At 42.4% G+C, this 19,208-nt stretch overlaps 2 protein-coding genes across 15 annotated transcripts in view; both read right to left on the bottom strand.

The window, feature by feature from the left end:
• The window catches only part of CCDC30 (coiled-coil domain containing 30), a 129,688-nt gene extending 116,811 nt beyond the window's left edge, over positions 1–12,877 (bottom strand). For 4 of the 10 annotated variants that reach the window (XR_008294347.1, XR_003420234.2, XM_027059478.2 and 1 more), the window contains exons 1-5: positions 12,279–12,874; positions 7,608–7,663; positions 4,456–4,530; positions 3,645–3,701; positions 2,186–2,306 (exon numbers count right to left, since the gene is read on the bottom strand). Coding sequence is in view for 8 of the 10 variants with exons in the window: in XM_027059478.2 (XP_026915279.1) it covers positions 2,186–2,306; positions 3,645–3,701; positions 4,456–4,464 (187 nt within the window). In the remaining 2 variants the exon portion in view is untranslated. Of the gene's footprint in view, positions 1–2,185; positions 2,307–3,644; positions 3,702–4,455; positions 4,531–7,607; positions 7,664–11,955 lie in introns of all 10 variants that reach the window. The other 6 variants (XM_053212552.1, XM_027059486.2, XM_027059479.2 and 3 more) reach the window with 6 other exon arrangements.
• Positions 12,878–15,478: 2,601 nt separating this feature from the next.
• PPCS (phosphopantothenoylcysteine synthetase) lies at positions 15,479–19,078 on the bottom strand. 5 transcript variants are annotated; one of them, XM_015066774.3, is made up of 3 exons: positions 18,938–19,078; positions 18,044–18,147; positions 15,479–16,335 (listed from the first exon to the last, which is right to left on the bottom strand). In XM_015066774.3, exons 2-3 carry the CDS (start codon positions 18,134–18,136, stop codon positions 16,012–16,014), a joined length of 417 nt encoding a protein of 138 aa, XP_014922260.1. In that variant the 5' UTR covers positions 18,137–18,147; positions 18,938–19,078; the 3' UTR covers positions 15,479–16,011. The 5 variants fall into 5 exon arrangements, with proteins under 5 accessions (XP_014922260.1, XP_026915289.1, XP_026915291.1 ...); XM_027059488.2 differs by lacking the exon at positions 18,938–19,078 and adding an exon at positions 18,319–18,921; XM_027059490.2 differs by lacking the exon at positions 18,938–19,078 and adding an exon at positions 18,764–18,904.
• Positions 19,079–19,208: the final 130 nt, after the last annotated feature.

Here is a 19,208-nt window from a genome sequence, read left to right as displayed (position 1 = left end):
CTTTACAGCACAGCTTCAAGAAGGGATCAACCATTGCCATGTCCCCTCTTCCTCTCCTACCACTCTTTCCTGAGTTCACTGCAAGCAGGCTTTCATACCCACCACTCCACAGAAGCAGCTCTTGTCAAAGTTACTGATGACCTTCATGTGACCAAATCCTATAGCGAATGATCTGTCCTTGTTCTACATATCCTATCAGTGATATCTGACCTACTTGCTCACATCCTTTTCTTAAAACGCTGTCGTCATTTCTCTCTGGGACCCCACACTCTGCTGGTTTTCCTCCCACCTTGCGGGCCAGACTCCTTGACTAATTTCTTCACCTTTTCAGCCTCTAAACATAGGAATGTCCCAGGGCCCATCCCCGAATCCTCTTTTACTCCCCAGATAATCCCTACAGTCCCAAGGCTTTAGGTTTGGCTATATACTGAATGACTCCCAAATTCACAGCTGCAGCTTGTGGTGCCTTCCAAACTTACACAGTTGTCTACTTGACATTCCCACTTGGATGTCTACTACATGCATCAAAATGTACATGTCTAAAAGCAAGCTCTTTACGGTCTTCCTCAAATGGGATTTCCCATAGTCTCCCCCACCTGAGTAGCTGGAACTCTAATATTCCAAATGCCCAGGCCAGAAAGCTTTGGGACACCAGTGATTTCCCCCATTTTCTCCCACCCAACATTACGTCCATTATCTAGTCATATTAGCTCTATCTTCAACCTTCAATTATATAAGCTTTTCTGGAGTAATTAAGTTTTATGTTCCCAAAACAAACAGCTCACTAAAAATAATAGCGCTTCTTGAAAAAAAACAGATTGGTACAGACCATTCTAAATCTCTGTCATTGTGTAACTAGAGTGCTATAAAACACACTGACAATCCTTATAATTATACTGGTACATTAAAAGAGTTACATCAAATTCCATCAAATATAGAAATACTATAGTAAATATAGGGCTTTATCTTCTTTTAAAAAACCAGGCTTGCTGTAAAGGTGAGCTAAAAGAGCTGAGTCTGTGGAGTTATGGAAACAAAGGCAAAATGCACAAAGATTAGGGATATCTTTACAATAAGCACTTCCAAGGAGAAACATGTGGCCAAACTGAGGCCAGAAGAATAATGTGGGACAAATGAGTTTCATGTGTAAACTCCAAGGCTTGCTTGCTGGTAAGCCAAAATCATTAACATGCTGGGGGAAACTGTATATGAACTTCTGCCTTGAAATGACATAATTCCCCTATTTACCAATCCTTCAAAAGCTAATTTGTGCTGGCAGCAGGACATACACATCTTCTGTTTCTCATGGAATGGCAGCTTAGAGCCCTGAACAACACTTCTGCTGAGAATAGCTAAAAATGCCAGAAGAAAACTTAAAACTCTTAAAATGCAACCACTATACAAACAAAAATAGAACACAAACTATTAAGCCAGCAGAAGGAAACTCAGTATATTCAATGCAAAACAAGAAATGAAAATAAAGGAAACAAGAGTGTAGTACATAGGAGATATATCCTGTGATTAACTCAACTTTTCCATCTGAGATTCAAAATAAAGAAAAAACTTCCATCAGCAGACCCTCATGAAAGGAAGTTCTAAAATGAAAAAAAAAAAACATTTCAAATAGAATATCTGAGATGCAAGGAAAAATGCTGAGTACAGAAAATAATTAATGTGTGGTAGATATAATCACTGACCATATATAATAATAATATCTAATTTGTGAGGTTAAACAAAACAGAGTATTCTAAAGGGGTCCTATCTGTATCTTCTTTTGTAGCTTTGTAGTACTTAAATATTTTCTGAGACCATAATATGCTAGGTACTTTACAGGGCAGGTGTGATGGGGAACACAGAAATCACTAAGACCAGGGCAAGATCTCTGCCCCAGAGGAGCTGACACAGGTCACTAGGACAGTGTGGTAAGTGCTCTAATAGAGGCTGAAGGAAATGACCATCCTGTGCTCTCTCACACACATTTCAGACTATTTCACAACAGATAATTTAAAAAGACCAGGCAGAAAATACACCCAAAACATTATAAGTACTTTTCTTGGAGTGGAAGACATATAGTGATTTTCCCCTTCCTTCTTTTATACATTTTCCAATTTCCTATAATTGTCGCATATTACTTTTAGAATTAGAAAAAAAATTAACTTTATATTTTTATAAAAGGAAAAATTACCCTGTTTCGGTTGGAGCACTTTAACCTCATGTCTAAACTGTTTGTTTTCCTTTTCACAACCGTGAGACAATGTTTCTCTTTCCTCTGTTAAGGTATGGACACGGTTTGCATGCTTTTCCATCTAAAAAGAAAATAATACATTTTTTTTACTGTTAGTCCATGGATCATATAGTACCCCATATCAAGTCTATGAAGTGAAAGAGTCATGAAGAGATCACTATACTCTTGTGTCTATAATCTAAGAAATAGGCAGAAAATTCAGCTTTCCTTAAGTGTGGGTCTCCCTCCCTAAACTTCCTTCCAGCTGTTTTATGTTATCAGTCATTGTTTCCCATAGATATGACGATATATCACCACAAATTTCTGGGACAGTCACAGTCTCTACTTTTTTTTTTTTTCCATTAACATATCAGGTTTTAAATCAAGTTGCCTTATCTATAGTTTAGGGAATATAGTCATGATACTCATAAACAGAGAAAAATCTCCACAATAATTGTTTATACTCCTATGCTAACAATGATGATTAAGAAGTCTGAAATCTTAATAGAAGACTGCATTAAAATAAATTATTGAGTATTAAAAAAATAGCTTCTGGTTCATATGGCAGCTTCACAACAGGTACTTTTATGTGGCTCATAATAATAGATTAAAAGCTAACTCGATGCTCTGGGTACTGTACTAAGGACATCAAATATTTACTTTTCACCACAATCCTATGAAACTGTTATCCTCCCCCTTTGTAGGGGAGGAAGCAGGTGGCTGGAGTCCAAGGGGTTTGCTGTGTCATGCAGGATTGAGTAAAAGGAGGAGCTAGACCTCACGCTCAGCAGGCCAACCCAGAGGCTAAGCTCTTACCTACTGTGCCAAATTGCTTAGAGATAGACTACCAAAGTAACTGAATTTAGTTTTACTGAATTGTGAGGACAACTCCTCACAATACAAACACAAAAAGCTGAGCGGTATAGTAGAGGTAACAGAGCACTGCCACCCAACTTAATAACTTTCTGCTAATCTTCAATGTCTTTCTCTTCAAAATGGCAGGAACAACCCTACCTATTTCTAATAATAACACCTATAATTTATTGAATACTTGCTAGGTGTCAAGTATGTGTGTGTGAAATGTTTTGTGTGCTTTAATCTCACATGTACTTGTAAACTTCCCAAATCTCTTTGAAGAAGCTATTATCATCCCCATCTTACAGGTGAGGAATTTCAAGTTCAAAGAAGTGAAGTAACTTACCCAAGGTTACACACAAAGACAGTACTAAAGGCAATGCTTCACCCCCTTGTGCCTAATGTTAAAGTTCATGGTCTATTATTGGTCTATTATGCTATAGATAATAATAGCATCGTCTATTATGCTATCCTGCTTTTGTTCTAAAGGAGCTGCATTCTTCTTTGAGTTTGGAAATAAAATTGTCCTCTAAGAGTTAAATTTAAAAATCAGTAAGTTGCATACCTGAGCTGAGATGATGAAACACAGCAGAGTGATTTCCAAGCAATCTGAATTTCTTAACTTGTTTAAAGAAAGAATACGTCAGAAAGTATGTTGATCAGTATTGGAAACATCAAAAAGAGTGATAAGAAAGACAAAAGATGTCATTATCTACTCATCTAAGGGCTGGGGACCCTGGTTCTAGTCTATAACAGGTCCAGAAGTAAGGGCAGGTATAGATTAGCCCTCTTGTGGAATTCAGGCTATCTTAGCCAGTGCTATAAAAATTTAGAATGATTTGTTCAGCGAGTAAACATCTGTAACCAAACATCTGTTTGGCTTCCCATGTAGTGTACCTGTAGGGAAAGAATCCATCAGCCACAGGACATGTATGTCTCGTTCCTGTGACAATTATGTTTCTTACCATCAGCTAGTAAGCTGGTATCTATTTTTCTATAAACTTCTTTGTGAGTGTGGTTAATTCAAGATCATCTTTGAGAAACAGATCCTCTTACAGAACACTGACTACTCAGGTTTCTAAGCCTACAAGCAAGAGAGTCGGCTGGAGGGTGGGCTATTGAAACAAAGATAATGAAAGCCACCTTGAGCAGACCTGTTGGGATCTTCAGCCATTCATTTCTGGGTAACATCCTGTACGTGTACTCTACTGGAAACCAATGCAGACTGTTGGCATAGTTCGTGAAAAAAATTATACTTGTGAGTGCTTTGCAAACTACACAGTAATATTCAAATGTTGGTTTTTAATGTGTCAGTTTAATGAAGGACAATGAACAAAACCACAGGTATCTTAAAACTTTATGTTATTAGCTCTTACTTCTTTCATTGCTTCCGTGTGCTTCACTGTAAGCTCTTCTAAATTTCTGGTAGCAGTGCTCAGCCTGTCTTCATTCTGGAATAAACAAAATAGAGTGGTTCTTCTGTAGCAAAAAGGGGTCCAATCCCTTCTTTGTCAAGATGGTGAAGTACGTATTCTAACTGCACTTGTGCCTTGGTGGAAGAGATGAGCATATGTGTATGTACACACACACACACACACACACGCACACACACACAACTGAGCATGCAAGAAATCTGATATGTATATACACCCAGAGTTAGTCTCTGTACAAAGTGTAATTTAGTTCTGTTAATTAATGGGTATGTTATCCAGTTATGATGAACACTTACATGAAGTAGCCAACAACACAAAGAAAATTAAAGTTTCAAACAGCTTTACAGTATCTCTAAAATAAGAAATGATGAAAAAAAGAAATGATGACATTATACACACACACACACACACACACACACACACAATCAAATGTGTGTTTAAAAAAAATACACGCTTTTCTGTATACCCAGTTCTGAAGTTTATAATTTAGTAATCTGAAAATCGCCTAAAGGCCCCTTGCAAAATTATAAATTCCAAAGAAGCACCCTCAGTTGAATTTGAGAGATACAGGGACTCCTCTGGAAGCTAGACCGCATACTGCTCCTGTGCCATCAAGGAATTATTGTGCTCACAGTATATGGCTTATAATTTCTGGTGACTTCTAAATCATTCAGCTCTCTTCCAAAACTTCCTGATATAAGCCTGCCATCAATATAATCTTTAGCTTTTTCAGCTCAAAGTAGTCATGCTACAAAACAGTTTACACTATAATAGTAGGTGAAACATAGATTCCCACTTGCTGGAGTTGTTCGTATTTGTGTTACTGGAACCTCCAGCTGTGAATCAGACTTGCTGTTAAAATGAAACACAACTTTTAACCAAGTTAATCTGACCCAAATTGTAGTGATATGCATAATTATTACTGTACTGCAGACAGTCCACAGAAATAATACTGTTTTGTTTTTTTAACAGCAAAATCATATTTTTTATTATTTTTCTCCTTTCTTGCTATGCTCTTCAGAGTCTTATCATTTTCACATTAATAGTTTTAATGGACAATATAGAATTCTAATTATCATCTGAATCTCACACAGGAAGAAAAAAGGACCCAGGTCTGGATCTTTGTACCCTATGTGTCCTCCTCATGGCTGACAGCTAAAAATCTTGTCATGCTCCTCCCCCCCACACTCCCATCATCTGGTTCCCATTCACATTCTCCTTCTCCCTTTTTAAGGCTAAATAATATTCTAGTTCCTGTCTGTGTGTGCACTCATGTGTTTACATTTTGTTTATTCACTCATCTGTAATGAACATTTGGGCTGTTTCCACCTTTCAACTGGTATGAATTAACAGTTCTGTGATCATGGGTATACAAATATCCATTTAAGTCCCTGCTTTCAATTGTTTTGGGTATATACCTAGACGTAGAATTGCTATCATATAATTCTGTTTAACTTTTTGAGGAGCTGCTGTACTGTTTTCCAAAGCAGCTGCACCATTTTATGTTCCCACCATGCAATGTAGAAGGGTTCCCATTTCTCCACATCTTTGACAACATTTGTTATATTTGTTTTATATATACAGTGATATATATCATAGCCATACTAACGGGTGTAAGGTGACTGCTCTCTTAAACTATAATTGTTTCACACCGACAGTGAGACTTTAGTCCCTGGACCATTACCTCTCTCAAACTACCAGATATTTTTGGCTTTTCCTGCCAAGCCTGGACCCAACAGTTGATCATTTCAACCTCTCATCAATGTCTCCCCTTATCTTGCTCCTTGCCCCACCTTTCCTGAAAATCCTAGCCCTAGAAAAGTTCAACCATTTGCCTTTTCTACATCTATTTTAGTTTGCTGAGTGCTGGTATGGAAAAATAAAACAAGCAAGCCGACTGAAGCCACTACAAATTCATGGCTGCAGCCTGAGACAAGCTTCTCGGCTACTAGATCATTCTATGCATTCTTTACCAGATTCTGTTACCATTTCACTCAGTAGCTATTCAGAACTTTCATCTCTCCCATCAAACTCCAAGTCTTACCTCTCCTCTATTTTGGCAGATGATCTTGTCTCCCACAGCACTAGCAAAACTAGGGTCATCATATAACTTTGTCAGCTTCTTCCCTTACAGCAAGGTACTAGCCTTCATCATTAGAGACCTTGTTCTCTTTCCCCCTCAGTGGAGGAGATTTCCATCCTCCTGACCAAAGCAAATTTCTTCACCTGTGTTCTAGATCCTGTCCCTATGGCTTCTTCAAGAAAGCTTTTCTTTTGTGTATACTCATTATCTCCTTCTCTACTGATCTCTCGCCCTTTGCTCAAGATGTTTGTCTTAAAAATAAAGATACAAAAATAACCCTCCTTTGACCCCACCACATTCCTCAGAAGCTACCGTCCTCCTTCTAATTTGTCTTCCCCTCCTCAAATAACTGCATTTTGGCTTCTGTTCTTACCACTATACTCAAAATATCAGTTACCAATGGGCACCTGGGTGGCTCAGTTGATTGAGCTTCCGACTTCAGCTCAGGTCATGATCTCACAGTTCACGAGTTTGGATCTCACGCCGGGCTCTGTGCTGACAGCTCAGAGCCTGGAGCCTGCTTCGGATTCTGTATCCCCCTCTCTCTCTGCTACTCACCACTCATGCTCTGTCTCTCTCAAAAATGAGTAACTGTTAAAAATTTTTTTAAAAATCAGTTACCAATAACCTTCAAAATGCCAAATTGGACATGTTTCTGTAACTTTTATATATGATCTCTCTGCATTATGTCCACTCCTATCTTGAAAGTGTTTCCCTTCTCTGTTCTGTGACATCACTTTCTCCTGTTTTTACTCTTACTTCTCTGACCTTTCCTTCTGTTTTCTTCCTGGGCTCCTCTTCATCCACAGCCCCTTGAGATGCTGCCATTCCTAAGAACTCTGCCTTTGGCTCTCTGCCTTTCTCACTACTATGGTCATTAACAGCTTGGGTATAGAAGTCTGACACATCTTGAAACCCTGCCTCCACCACTTTCTGGTTTCATGACTAGGCAAGTCACCTAACTTCTTTAAACTTTGGTTTCCCCCCAAAGTGGATTAATAATAATGCCTACCTCATGGGATTGTTAGCATTAAATAATAATCCATCTCTGTGAAGCTCCAGATCTATCTAGAAAAAATGGGAAGAAACAGAAACACACTGAAGTTAGAACAAACACAAGTGCATGTGGCAAAGACTGCGCTTTGTCCTCCAATATTTATTCTTCCCTTTCCCGCAGCGTAAGATAATCTGGTTTCCCGAATGATCACACATCTGCCCGCCTTACTGCTAGATACAGCCATGTGACTAAGTTCTGATCAATGGGATGCAAATGGAATTGTGTGCCATCTCTAGGAAGTGCCCTGAAAGGAACAGGATTCCCCCTTCCTCACTCGTTCTTCCATTCCACTGGCTGGAATGCACACAAGATAGCTGAAGTTCGAGCAGCCATCCTGGACACCATGGGGTAGAAGCCACATGCCACAGATAATATACTATCATGAGAAAAGAAATCTGTGAATCTCTGACAATTTCAAGATGTCTGGACTGATTTCTTCTTGACTCTTATTTGGCAGAAATAAATTTCTATCTTTCTCCAGCCATTTTTATTTTGAGCTTTCTGACCCTCATGGCCAACCAATCCAAACTACTACAGGAGGGTTACTTAAAGAATAAAACACAAGGGCATACACTGGAAAATAAATATAACTACATAGGAGCTGGATATGGAACTGTGCAGCGCATCCTGGACTAGACTGGAACTAGTCTAGCCTGACCCATGAGGTCTTTCGGGTCTGTCGTTTCCACATGAATCTGCCCCCATTTGCTAGCTTTTCTACATGGATGGGACTTTCTCTGCCTGCTCATCGGCCAGGCTAAAAACAGCCATTCACATGTTAAGCCTATCTAACTTTTCAGATAAGTCATTTCTGTTCTTTATCTTTTAGTTCAAATTCATGAAAGAGGGATGATTATTTTTTGCTCACCCAATGAACTGTGCCCCCCTCTCCAAAGTTAGTTGTATAATCCTCATTCAGTCCATTGTGACTAGAATGGGTTGGAAGTAGGGGTATAAATACAGCCACCAAGGTCTCCTCTTTTAAAAACTTTTTTAAATGTTTATTTGTTTTTTGAGAGAGAGAGAGAGGGTGAGAGAGAAAGAGAGAGAGAGAGAGAGAACGAGCAGGGGAGGGACAGGCAGACAGGGAGACACAGAATCTGAAGCAGGCTCCAGGCTCTGAGCTGTCAGCACAGGGCCAACACAGGGCTTGAACTCACAGAGCGCCTCGTGCATGACCAGAGTCACGGACCCTTAACCGACTGAGCCACCCAGGTGCCCCAACCAAAGTCTACTCTTTAAGCAAGGATTGCTGGAGAGGTACAAATTCTAAAGAAGAGGATGTAGGCTAGGAAGCAATCTAAAATGAGTCTACTATTTAAGACCAATGCATATCTAATTGTCTGATGAAAACTCAGTTTGAACAATCCACTCATCTTTCCTTTCCACCTGCTCCGCCTTCTGTATTCAATAGTTAATAAAATCACCATCAATATAGTTTCCTAAGCCAGAAACCTGGGAGGCATCCATGGCCCTGCCTTCTTATTTATCCCACTCTCATTAACAACCAGTCCCTGAATGTGTAGATTCTCCCTCTTATCTAACGGTGCTGCCTTAGTGTAGGCTCTCCTCATTTATTGTCCAGTTTATTGTATCCGTAACTGATGTCCCTGCTGCCAGGCTGGCCCCCAACCACAGCCCTCAGACTGACCGTTCTGAATGCAAATCACTTGCTGCTTATCATTTGCAGTGCTTTCAGGAAAGTTCAACCCCTTAGCTTGGCACCAGAGATTCTTCACAACCTGGTTCCTGCCTGTCTCTATAGCCTTGTCTTCCGCCACACCTTGACATTAGCCTTCCACGCCAGTACACTCACTGATCCCCCTCATGCTTTTATTTCCATGACTTTGAACATTTGGGCCCCTCTGCCTGTTCTGCTATGACATCCCAGAATGCACATTTTCCCAGGGGATTTACTGGGACTCAATGGACATTGAAAATTCTAAAAAAGCAGACCTTAAAGCAATATAAATCCATTATTTGAATTATAAATGCTCTGACATCTAAACTGTGCCTCAAATTACCCACATATCAAAGCACACACAACTATTCTCTACAAAGTAGATACTGAATAAATGCTCATTAAGTATCTTAAAAACTTTTAGGGGCCCCTCAAAACTTCCAGATGTAAAGAATGAGTTGGTAAAGCTGTCAAAGCAAGCTGAGACAGAGAAAAAGGATTTTAAATGGAATGAGGGCAAGAAGAATGGGTGTAGATTCATCGCTTCTCGTTCTTATTTCCCCTACAGGTGCCCTCAAACTACGGTGAAGGGGCCAGGACCACACCTTGTGCTACAGCACATCTTTGGCTCCGAGTGAAAGATGAGGTTGGGATCTCATGGTCTTAGAATGACATTAGGAAACAAACATAAATAGCATGGCCACAAAAACTGAAATATCCAGATAGGCTACTCACCCTAATCCTTCTTTCTTCCTTCTACACAAATACAATTTAAAAATTATAGACATCTTGGGCTGCCTGGATGGCTCAGTCGGTTGTCTGACTCTTGATTTCAGCTCAGATCATGATGTCATGGTTTGTGGGATTGAGCCCTGCATTGGGCTCCGTGCTGAGAGTGCAGAGTCTGCTTCAAATGCTCTCTCTCCCTCTCTCTCGCTCTGCCTCTCCCCCACTCATTCTCTGTCTCTCAAAATAAATACACATTAAGAGAATTATAGGGGTGTCTGGGTGGCTCAGATGGTTAAGCATCCAACTCTTGGTTTTGCCTCAGGTCATGATCTCATGGTGGTGGGACTGAACCCCTCGTTGGGCTCCACACTGGGTGTGCAGCTTGCTTGAGATTCTCTCTCTCCCTGTCCCTCTGCCCTTCCCCTGCTTGCGCTGGCACGTGCATGCCCCCTCCGCCCCCCTCAAATTGAAAGCGATGTTTAAATGCTTAAAATATAAAATTAAGAGAAATGGAAAGTCAAAGTGTACACTATCATTACAGCTATGTAAAAATGCACACACACGAGCAAGGACTGACCCAGAAGAGAAAAATAAACTTGATACGTTAGGGCGGGGTTTGTCAACCTCAGCATTGTTGACACTTGAGCTGAATAATTCTTTGTTGTGGGGGGATATTCTGTGCACAGAAGGATATAAAGCAGCATCCCTGGCCTCTGCCAACTGGATGCCAGTAACACCTCCCTAGCTGTGACAACTAAACGTGTCTCTATCCATTGCCACACATCTCTTGGGGAGCAAGATCACCCCCTGGGTTTAGAACTACTGTGCAGGGTGAAAGAAAAGTTTTTACAAGTTACTGTTTGGATGCCTGGCTGGCTCAGTCAGTAGAACATAGGACCCCGGATCTCGGTGTTGTGGGGTTGTGAGTTTCAAGCCCCACGCTGGGAATAGCGATTACTTCAAAATAAAATCTTAAAAAAAAGAGTTACTTTTCAATGTTGCCATCATGTTTGTTCAGTATATACATTTTGGAAGGGAAAGGTAAACCCCTTGCGAAATAGCATCTAACACTCTTTTTCAAAAGTTAGAACTTATCCATTAAATGTGAACAACTGAAAAAGTTTCAGAACTTCTACCCCCCCCCCCCCAATCTATTATAGAAGAGAAAGCTGAACTTCTCAGTGTTTGGAAACTTGACCTGGCTGTAAGTATGAGATATCATAAATAAGTGTCGTAATTTAATTGACCTGAGAAATAAAAATATCCAAATCATTCTGGCTCCCAAAATACCCTCTCAAAGTGTACACTTTGCGTATATTCAAAATGGTTTACATTTAAATCCGAATACTGAGAAAGAAATAGTAAGACTCAACAAGGAACACATACTTTAAGACAATTTAAATAAAGTTTTCCAACTAAAAGGAAATTGCACTGGCTCTAAATGAAACTCACTCTATTTTTAAGGTCCTATGTTCCAGTCTTTTAAGGACCACTAAGAGTGCTCCTTTGCCAAAAATATTTATTTTCAACCACTCCTCGTCATTTCTGTTTCTTGGCTCACATAGCAAAGAACGCCTTCTAGTTAAGAAACTGACATGAAGAGAAGGCACAAGAGATGCTGTTTCAAGCATCTCCTCTCCAGAAAATTCTATCGTATCAAGGCATTGAATTCATATGGGCTTATGAAAGTTGAAATCCTGTTACATGATCATCCTGAATGATCTTTTCACATGCATGAAAGCATCGTGTATACCTAACATAGTATTCACTTGAGCCAGGAACAATCTTCTTTCTTTATATAAGCCTGGGACCGGCCTAAAAATGCATTTTGGTTGTTCTCCCCTCCACTTTCAAAACACACTAGGCTTGTAGAAATTTACTGTTTGTATTTACCAATGTGCGCTTCTCCATGTTAGTCTCTAGTTTACCCAAGACAGGAAGCTTGCCACAGTGCAGAGAAACAGAGAAAATCTTCCAAATGATCCCAGAGCTGCAGAATGTGGAATACTTAGCTACCCAAAGCATTGTAGTAGGAAAGCAGAGGGAGGTGGTCTATAGATGGCAGAGGTGGTGGAGACGAATGGACATTCAGTGACGCGCAGCGTGGACAAGAAAGGGTGAAAATGGCTGTGGAATGAGCAGGATGAGAAAACTGGCACTCTGGGTGATGAGAGAAATGGATGAGGTTGTAGCTGGAAAGGCAGAAAGTAACTGACTTGATGACGTCTGATGCTGAAGATACAAAAGGCCTCCAGAGCTTCATCGGGAATTAAGGTTCCGCATGATGAACCTAAGGCGAAAAGGCAGAAAACAGCCTACAACCAGGGGGAGCCGTGGCTCCGAGGACTTCGTCCGGGCCGGGACCTTCAGGCGCGGTTGGCGGTGCAGGGCCGAGTCTTCGCCTGGGCGGTGGGAAAAGGAACGCCCACCTAGCTGACTGACGGGGTTCCAAGCTCTCTCTCAGCAAGACAGGCAGCCTAAACCTAAAGGCCTGGGGCGGCTGGGTCCCAGGAGACGGGCGAGCCCTTCTTCAGGCGGTTTCACTCCAGCCCGCGACTACAAAGGCAGAGCTACGACAGGCTCTTCTGTTTCAGGCCATACTGGGGAGACGAGCGGGAAAGACGTAGAATGCTGAAAAGGGACGGGGAGTAGGCGCTTTCCTCCTCGGGGCTGAAGCGGGAACAGGGGGAACCTCAGGAACCAGGTCGGAAATTGTGTTTTGGAGAGTCTCGAGTCGCACGGCTCCTCCACCGCTGCTCCGCTGTAAGCTGCAGGTGCCTTCTCAGGCCGGAGCGTCATAGCAACCGCGCTGGCCGCAGGGACGCCAAGGCATCCTTCCGGCGGGAACCATAGAAACGACGCGCACCATTGGCTCAGGGGCTGCTCTTCCTGTGGAGACAGTGCACACCATTGGCTTTTGGGTCGTGGGGCGGGGTTTTTTGGCCGGATTGAAGGTACGGCTCATTCCGTTGGCTTTGCAGTAACCATGGTCACAACCGGGCGCACGCTTGCTACTTCGGGGATACATTTTGTTAGCGGGCATTTATAACTATCAAATAGCTTCCCGCCTGGCCTTATCTAAAGACCGGGCCTAATGGTTTTATTTTTTTCTAGAAGTAACTTCATTCTTAAAAGGGAGAGGGTCGGGAGTTCTGAGTTTTAAGCCTAGATCCGTCACTACCTGGGGCGCCTAAGACAAATCACATTTTTGGACCCGTCTTTATTACTGTAAAACATGAATAAACCGGACTTGACTAGAATTGTCCCTGAGACAGAGCCCTTTAGAAGTTCTAAGCACTAAAGAAGAAGGAGGAGAAGAAGAAGAAGAAAGGGGGGGGTGGAGGAGGAAGAAGAGGAGGAGGAGGGGAAGGAGAAGTCCCAAGCACTGAAAATTCAGTTTGGATGAACCCTTCCTTCCTCCACCTATGTCATGCAAAATAATTTCTAAGTGACAATTTGACAGAGGCTTGGTTTATATCATCTTCATTTAAATGCTCTTATTGCAAGATTCTAGTTCTTCAAAGCTTGATTTGACTCCTGTTTTGGGGGCCCTTGCTTTGCTGATATCCCACACAGGTACATTTCAGTCTTATTCTAGTTCCACATAGGATCCTTTCCAAAGCTTGGCCAGTTGTCTGGACAGATCTTATCCCTTACTTTCTGTAAGTGCTTCAACCATTTCCTCGTGCAAGAGCCCTGCAAGTGTTTTTACTCTGATCTAAAATGCTCACCACCATCACTTCCGGCCCACTTAACTCCTACTTATCAGTTCAAGTGTCACTTCCTCCAAACAATCCTTGGTCATCCAATCTGGATCAAGTGCCTTCTCATTCGCTCTCATTGACTCATGTTCCTTTTCATTATTTCTTCCCTTGCACACTCCTATTTGCTGTTAAAGAAACAAACAAAAAATCTCTTGGAATATTAACATGTGTGAATACTGTTTAAGTGCTCCAAATGAAAATTAAACTGAATTGGGAAACACTTTAAATAATTGCATGTAGGGAAGCGGCGTTTATTTAAGCATAACAAAACAGGATAGGAAATGGTTCTCCAGGGAAGTAATAATTATGGCAGAAACAAACATTAAGATCTCTTCTAGTTTTCACTCCATTTGCTCTTATTGGACATTCCAACATCATAATGACAGTCGTCATTCACATAAAGCTATAGATGTAGGGAAGAAAATCAATCTTTTGCTTCCTATCCCTTCAGTACTGCAGCCACTGCTGACAGTGCTTGTTGTCTTTGAGGTTTTGCTAATTGGACCTTAAGTTAATTTAAAATTTTTGTTCAATGAAACTGCTGCTTACAGAATAGTCCTGATTGCTGCAGTTATTTTTCCTCTGCTCAGTCACATCTCCTGACTTACTCATTTATTTCAATGCATTTCGGCACCTCTACTCGAATCTTTTCAACTAAAATTGTGCCTGTCATTAGACACAAGGGGGTACCCTTCCCAACTCCATGAAATAGCACTAATTATATTTTATTTTGTTAAAAGTTTGAGAGAGAGAGAGTCATTGCGAGTGGGGGACAGGGAGAGAGACAGAGACAGGGAATCCCAAGCAGGCTCTGTGCTGCCAGTGCAGAACCCGATTCCAGGCTTGAACTCATGAAACCACGAGATCATGACCTGAACCGAAACCAAGAGGTAGATGCTTAACCTACCGAGCGACCAGGTGCTCCACTAACGGCATTTTAAATCAAATATGTATAACTCCTATTTCTATCTACTTATTAATGGTAGTTTTTCAATATGCACTCTGGATCATCCTACAGATCATTAGGGGATTTTTCTGAACCACACTTCTTGTGCACTCCCAACCCAAAGCTCAGGACAGTGAAAGTTGCTTTGAAATCTTAAGAAGTCAGGGACCAAGCGAGGCATCAGAATAATACTGCCACCACCAGAAAATACACCAGAAAATTTAAGCGCAGGTGAAAAATCTACATGCCAGGAACCAGACTAATGCTTTATCTTCGCTGTTTTATCTAATCCTCGCCACAAAGGGCATTACTTAGCAGAGAGATTTATTATCTCTGGTTTATAAATGAGGAGCCTGAGAGTAAGTTAAGGGTGTAAGCTTACAAAGGTCACAGGTGACACAGCTGGAACCATCAAACTTAGGCTGACTCCAAAGCCCATACTCCTTACCACATTGTAAAGCTTCCCTCAAGGCAGAAGTCACTAATAGGTCCCTGCCTGGCCCCGGGGTAGAAGCCAAAGTTAAATTTCCCCTAAGAGCAGTTCTAAAATATTTGAAAGGCAAACTGTTATCTCAAATAGAGTCAATCTAGAAAAAGGAGCAAAAAGTAAATGTAGGGGGAAGCACATCATTCTACAGGGAATCTATCCCAAGGGAAGTGTCCTTCTCTCCTACTCCCATCTTTGATAAAAACAACATCATTTCCATTGTGTTGGCTTTTGGGCACATACTTTATTGCACTGTATTATTCATACATCCATTTCCCAAACAGAGACATATTTATTCATCTTTTTAATCTTCATAATCCTCAGGACCTACCACATAGTAGGCATTAAGAAATATTTGATCTTCAAGGCATGGCCATTCATGCATCCCTAATCCTTCTCATAGTATGAAGAAGGTTGATATTCAGGCCTCACATGTGTATGCTGAGGCATATGATTCCCAATGAGCTCTTTTTCTAAAGGTGAGCAACAGTTTGTGTTCATTTTCAAAATCCAGATGATAATCAGGTGAGTGTGTCAGGTGGTTTGGTCGTAACTGCTTTGCTCTTGTTTTCATTTTTATGGAGTATGAAATGACCTTTAAAAGACAAATACCAAACTATATTCACCTGCATACCACTCACTGCTTTCTCCCTTCATTTTCTCTGTCTTTATGAAAGCAAAGGGTTTATTTTCATCACTTGTAAGAGCCCTGATCCACTGAACAAGTTTTGATCCTACAAAGGCTTTTCACTTCAGTTTTTGTCATGTATAAAAGCCGTGTGTCGAGACTGAAGATCATCCACTATCTTGTCTTCTATATCTACACCTTTCTCTACTTCTTCCTCCGATAGCAATATCTTGGTTTCTGAGTCTTTGGTTAGAATAACCACAAAGGACCGTCGTGACTCAATGCTATTAGCTATCACCACTTGATGTCGATAAACTTCCAAAGCATTCCGTGCACGATCAAGTATGATGGAAGGGTCAGTCTCCAACTTAAAGGAAATTATAAATGCTTTGGGAGCCCAGTCTTTAACCAAAGGAGAAAGCATTTTTGGCACCATCTTCATTGTTATCTGTATTGGAAAAAGAAAAGCTTAATAAGCAAACAAAGCTCAGTATCTACCAGGTCAATCTCATGGGAAACTAAGGAAGCAAGGACTCAGATTTTTGGCTAAGTCAGTTTAAGTGGTATTTCTCATTGTCAAACTTTTCAAAGCATTTATACATGCTTGGCTTAAAAGCCTTGGTTCTAGAGGGTTCATAAAGATACCTAATTCCAAGGCTTTATACAAATCCTGGGACAAGCCATGAATTAACCTTGCCCTACCACCCTCATTACCATTAACAGAGCTCTAGAAAAAGAGCATTATATTTTATTAAACATTCCCCTCATTTTACCAAACACTCAAATAAACAAATGCAAATAATCTGTTCATGCAAATCTATAACCCAAATGTAACTTTGGCAGAAATTTAATTAAAGTTGGGTTTTTAAACCTCTGCCTAAAATATTTCTTGCACCGGTAGAACGGCTATTTGACTCCACTTAAACACTGTCACTCGTAACACATCTTAGCGCTGAAGAAACAGAACTGATTTTTATTTTCATTTGATCAAAACTCCCACTATGCCATTCTTGATCCCTTCTAAGAATGTTGAGTCGGTTTGTGTATTTTCAAGGAAGAACCGAAAAACACAGGATACACCAAAGCTCCCAGATTTTTAAAAGTGTGAATTTACTACGATAATTATCAGGATTTCCCCCTCAGAAAGTTAGCATAGGGATTATACATACATTCCCCACTTAATTTTTCTGCTTAGCATTTTCCACTATCTAACATAGTATGCATTTGGCTTATTTATGGTCTCCTCGGCAAAGGAGAAGCAACACAGGGGCACAGTGTATTTCTTTACACTGCTTTATCTCCAAGTCCTGCTATAGTATTTGGCATATAGAGGGTACTCAATAAATTATTTGTTGAACAAATGAACAGCAAGTGCCCCACAGGCAGAGTTTCTCCTTTTAAATTCTGCTTGTATCATAAATGATTAAGAATTCTCTCAGGTTCCAAGAAGCCAGATCATCTCAACATCTGAACCACACCACTAGCCACCCCATACCCCTTCCTCAAACTACAGCCACCATGGTTATCTTACACCCACCGCTCTCTCTCTAATTTACCTTTCCTATTGATGCCAGAATGTTCTTTTCAAACAAGAATTTTTGTCTCATTCTCCTACTTGTTTTCCTTAGCTCCACAGGATAAAGTTCCTTAAGAGGGAATACAAAATCTTCTGCGAAGTAAGCTCTCTTCAGTCTCCCCACCCCCTGCCCAGCTCCCCACTCTCCCTGCTCTCCAGCCTTACCAAAGAATTTCAGTTCACCGCACACTGCTCATTTCCAAACTTCAATCTGTACTCAATCTGTAATGACCTTCCCTACTTTGTCTGGTATACTCTCTACTCATCTTTTAAAACCCAGTTATGTCATCTCTTCCAGGAAGCCTTCCTTGACTTCCCCAAGATTCACTCACCCCATGCTCTGACTTCACTTTGTACGTACCTCTACTAGAGCATTTATCACTCTGTACTGTAATTATGTCTGTGTCCAGCTCCCTCACTAGAGTGTGAGGTTCTTGAGGGAGGGCGGTGTCTTATTCATCTCTGTATCCCTAGTGCCTAGCACATACGGAATGCAGAAAGGCCATCTCCAGATCAAGAGGGAATTAACCCAAGATTGATTATAGGGGGATCAGATCTCTGGAAGAGAAGCGCCTGTCACCTGCAGTGGGCCCCCAGATGACTGGATCTTGTGTTCAGGCATTTCTGAGACAGGAACATAGAAATCTGACACGGCCGCAGCCAGGTAAAACATCGCAGAAGAGCCTGCAGAGAGAAGCACAGGGTGTAATAAATCGGAGTGGGATATGGGATCGGGTCCTTTTCAACTCAGGCTCCCTTGGCTGTGAGACCGCGGATAATGAAAAGGTGAGGGGAAAAATGTCTGGGGGAGAAAGGCTCTGCCTGCAGGAAACCTTGGACTCCTAGAGCACGCACCCAGCGGATTGAGCGCCTGGGCCGCAGCCTGCAGCAGATGCAAATAGTCCGCCAAAGTGGAGAACTCCACGGCAAGGAAGGTGCCGGCAGCCGCAGCCTCCTGGTAGCTCCGCAGAGCGGCCGCGAAGCCCGGAAGTGCATTCTCCTCGGCCTCCAGGCTCAGCAAGCCCGAAGGGGTTGAGCCGCTGGGCCGCAACGCCGACAACCAGGTCTGGGGCGGGAAGCGGTGGGCAAAAGGGAAGGCGGAGCGAGCGCGGTACAGGAACAGGACCCCGTAGCCCGCGGCCAGGAAGGCCTCGGCCGAGGTGGCACCGCGCCGCCCGCTGCTGAAGTTGTCCAGGAAGCGCACTGGTCGGGCTTCCAGGGGGACCTTGGTGCCGCCGGACGTGATCAACACCACCCGCCGGCCCTGCGCGCCCAGCCTGGCGGCGAAGCGAGCCATAACCTCGGCGTAGCGCGCAGCTCCCGCAGGCTTGGGGAACTCGGCGACCAGGTCCACTTCCGCCATCAGTCCCTGGGCGCGCCCCACACTGGCGCACACTCTACTGCCACCGGCGCCGCGCCCCAGCCCGGCTCCAGGTCCCCGCGCAGCCGCAATAGCGAGGGGGCGGACCTTTACCTTACGCCGCACGCCGGCGCCAGCCTTCTCCGCGTCGGGGGAGGCGTGCCGGTTTCGACCCACAGCGCGGCAGAGGTGACCCTGAGCTAGCGGGACTTGTGGGCGGGCAGGCATCTGGAAGAGTCACATCCCCTCATGTTAGTTTCCTCCTCCGGTAACGAACTGTCCGTGTTTGCCTCAAACCGGCCACCGTATAGGCCTTCCTGGACTTTGATTTCACTAGAGTCAGATTGCCCGGCGATTTAACCTTCGGGACTTAACGGGGGGGGGG

This window comes from Acinonyx jubatus, chromosome C1, assembly GCF_027475565.1.
Source record: "Acinonyx jubatus isolate Ajub_Pintada_27869175 chromosome C1, VMU_Ajub_asm_v1.0, whole genome shotgun sequence".
NCBI lineage: Eukaryota > Metazoa > Chordata > Mammalia > Carnivora > Felidae > Acinonyx > Acinonyx jubatus.
The sequence above is the reverse complement of the archived record's forward strand: the minus strand, read 5'-3'. Positions and strand labels throughout refer to the sequence as shown.

What these genes read in the sequence shown, in the direction of transcription:
- PPCS (XM_027059488.2), bottom strand. Translation starts at nt 18,826, where the DNA reads ATGGCGGAAGTGGACCTGGTCGCCGAGTTCCCCAAGCCTGCGGGAGCT. An exon ending in CCAGGCGCTCAATCCGCTGG is followed by an intron (nt 18,148 to 18,318) that starts GTGCGTGCTCTA and finishes TTCTCTCTGCAG; the next exon opens with GCTCTTCTGCGATGTTTTAC. An exon ending in CATCTGGGGGCCCACTGCAG is followed by an intron (nt 16,336 to 18,043) that starts GTGACAGGCGCT and finishes TTTCCAATACAG; the next exon opens with ATAACAATGAAGATGGTGCC.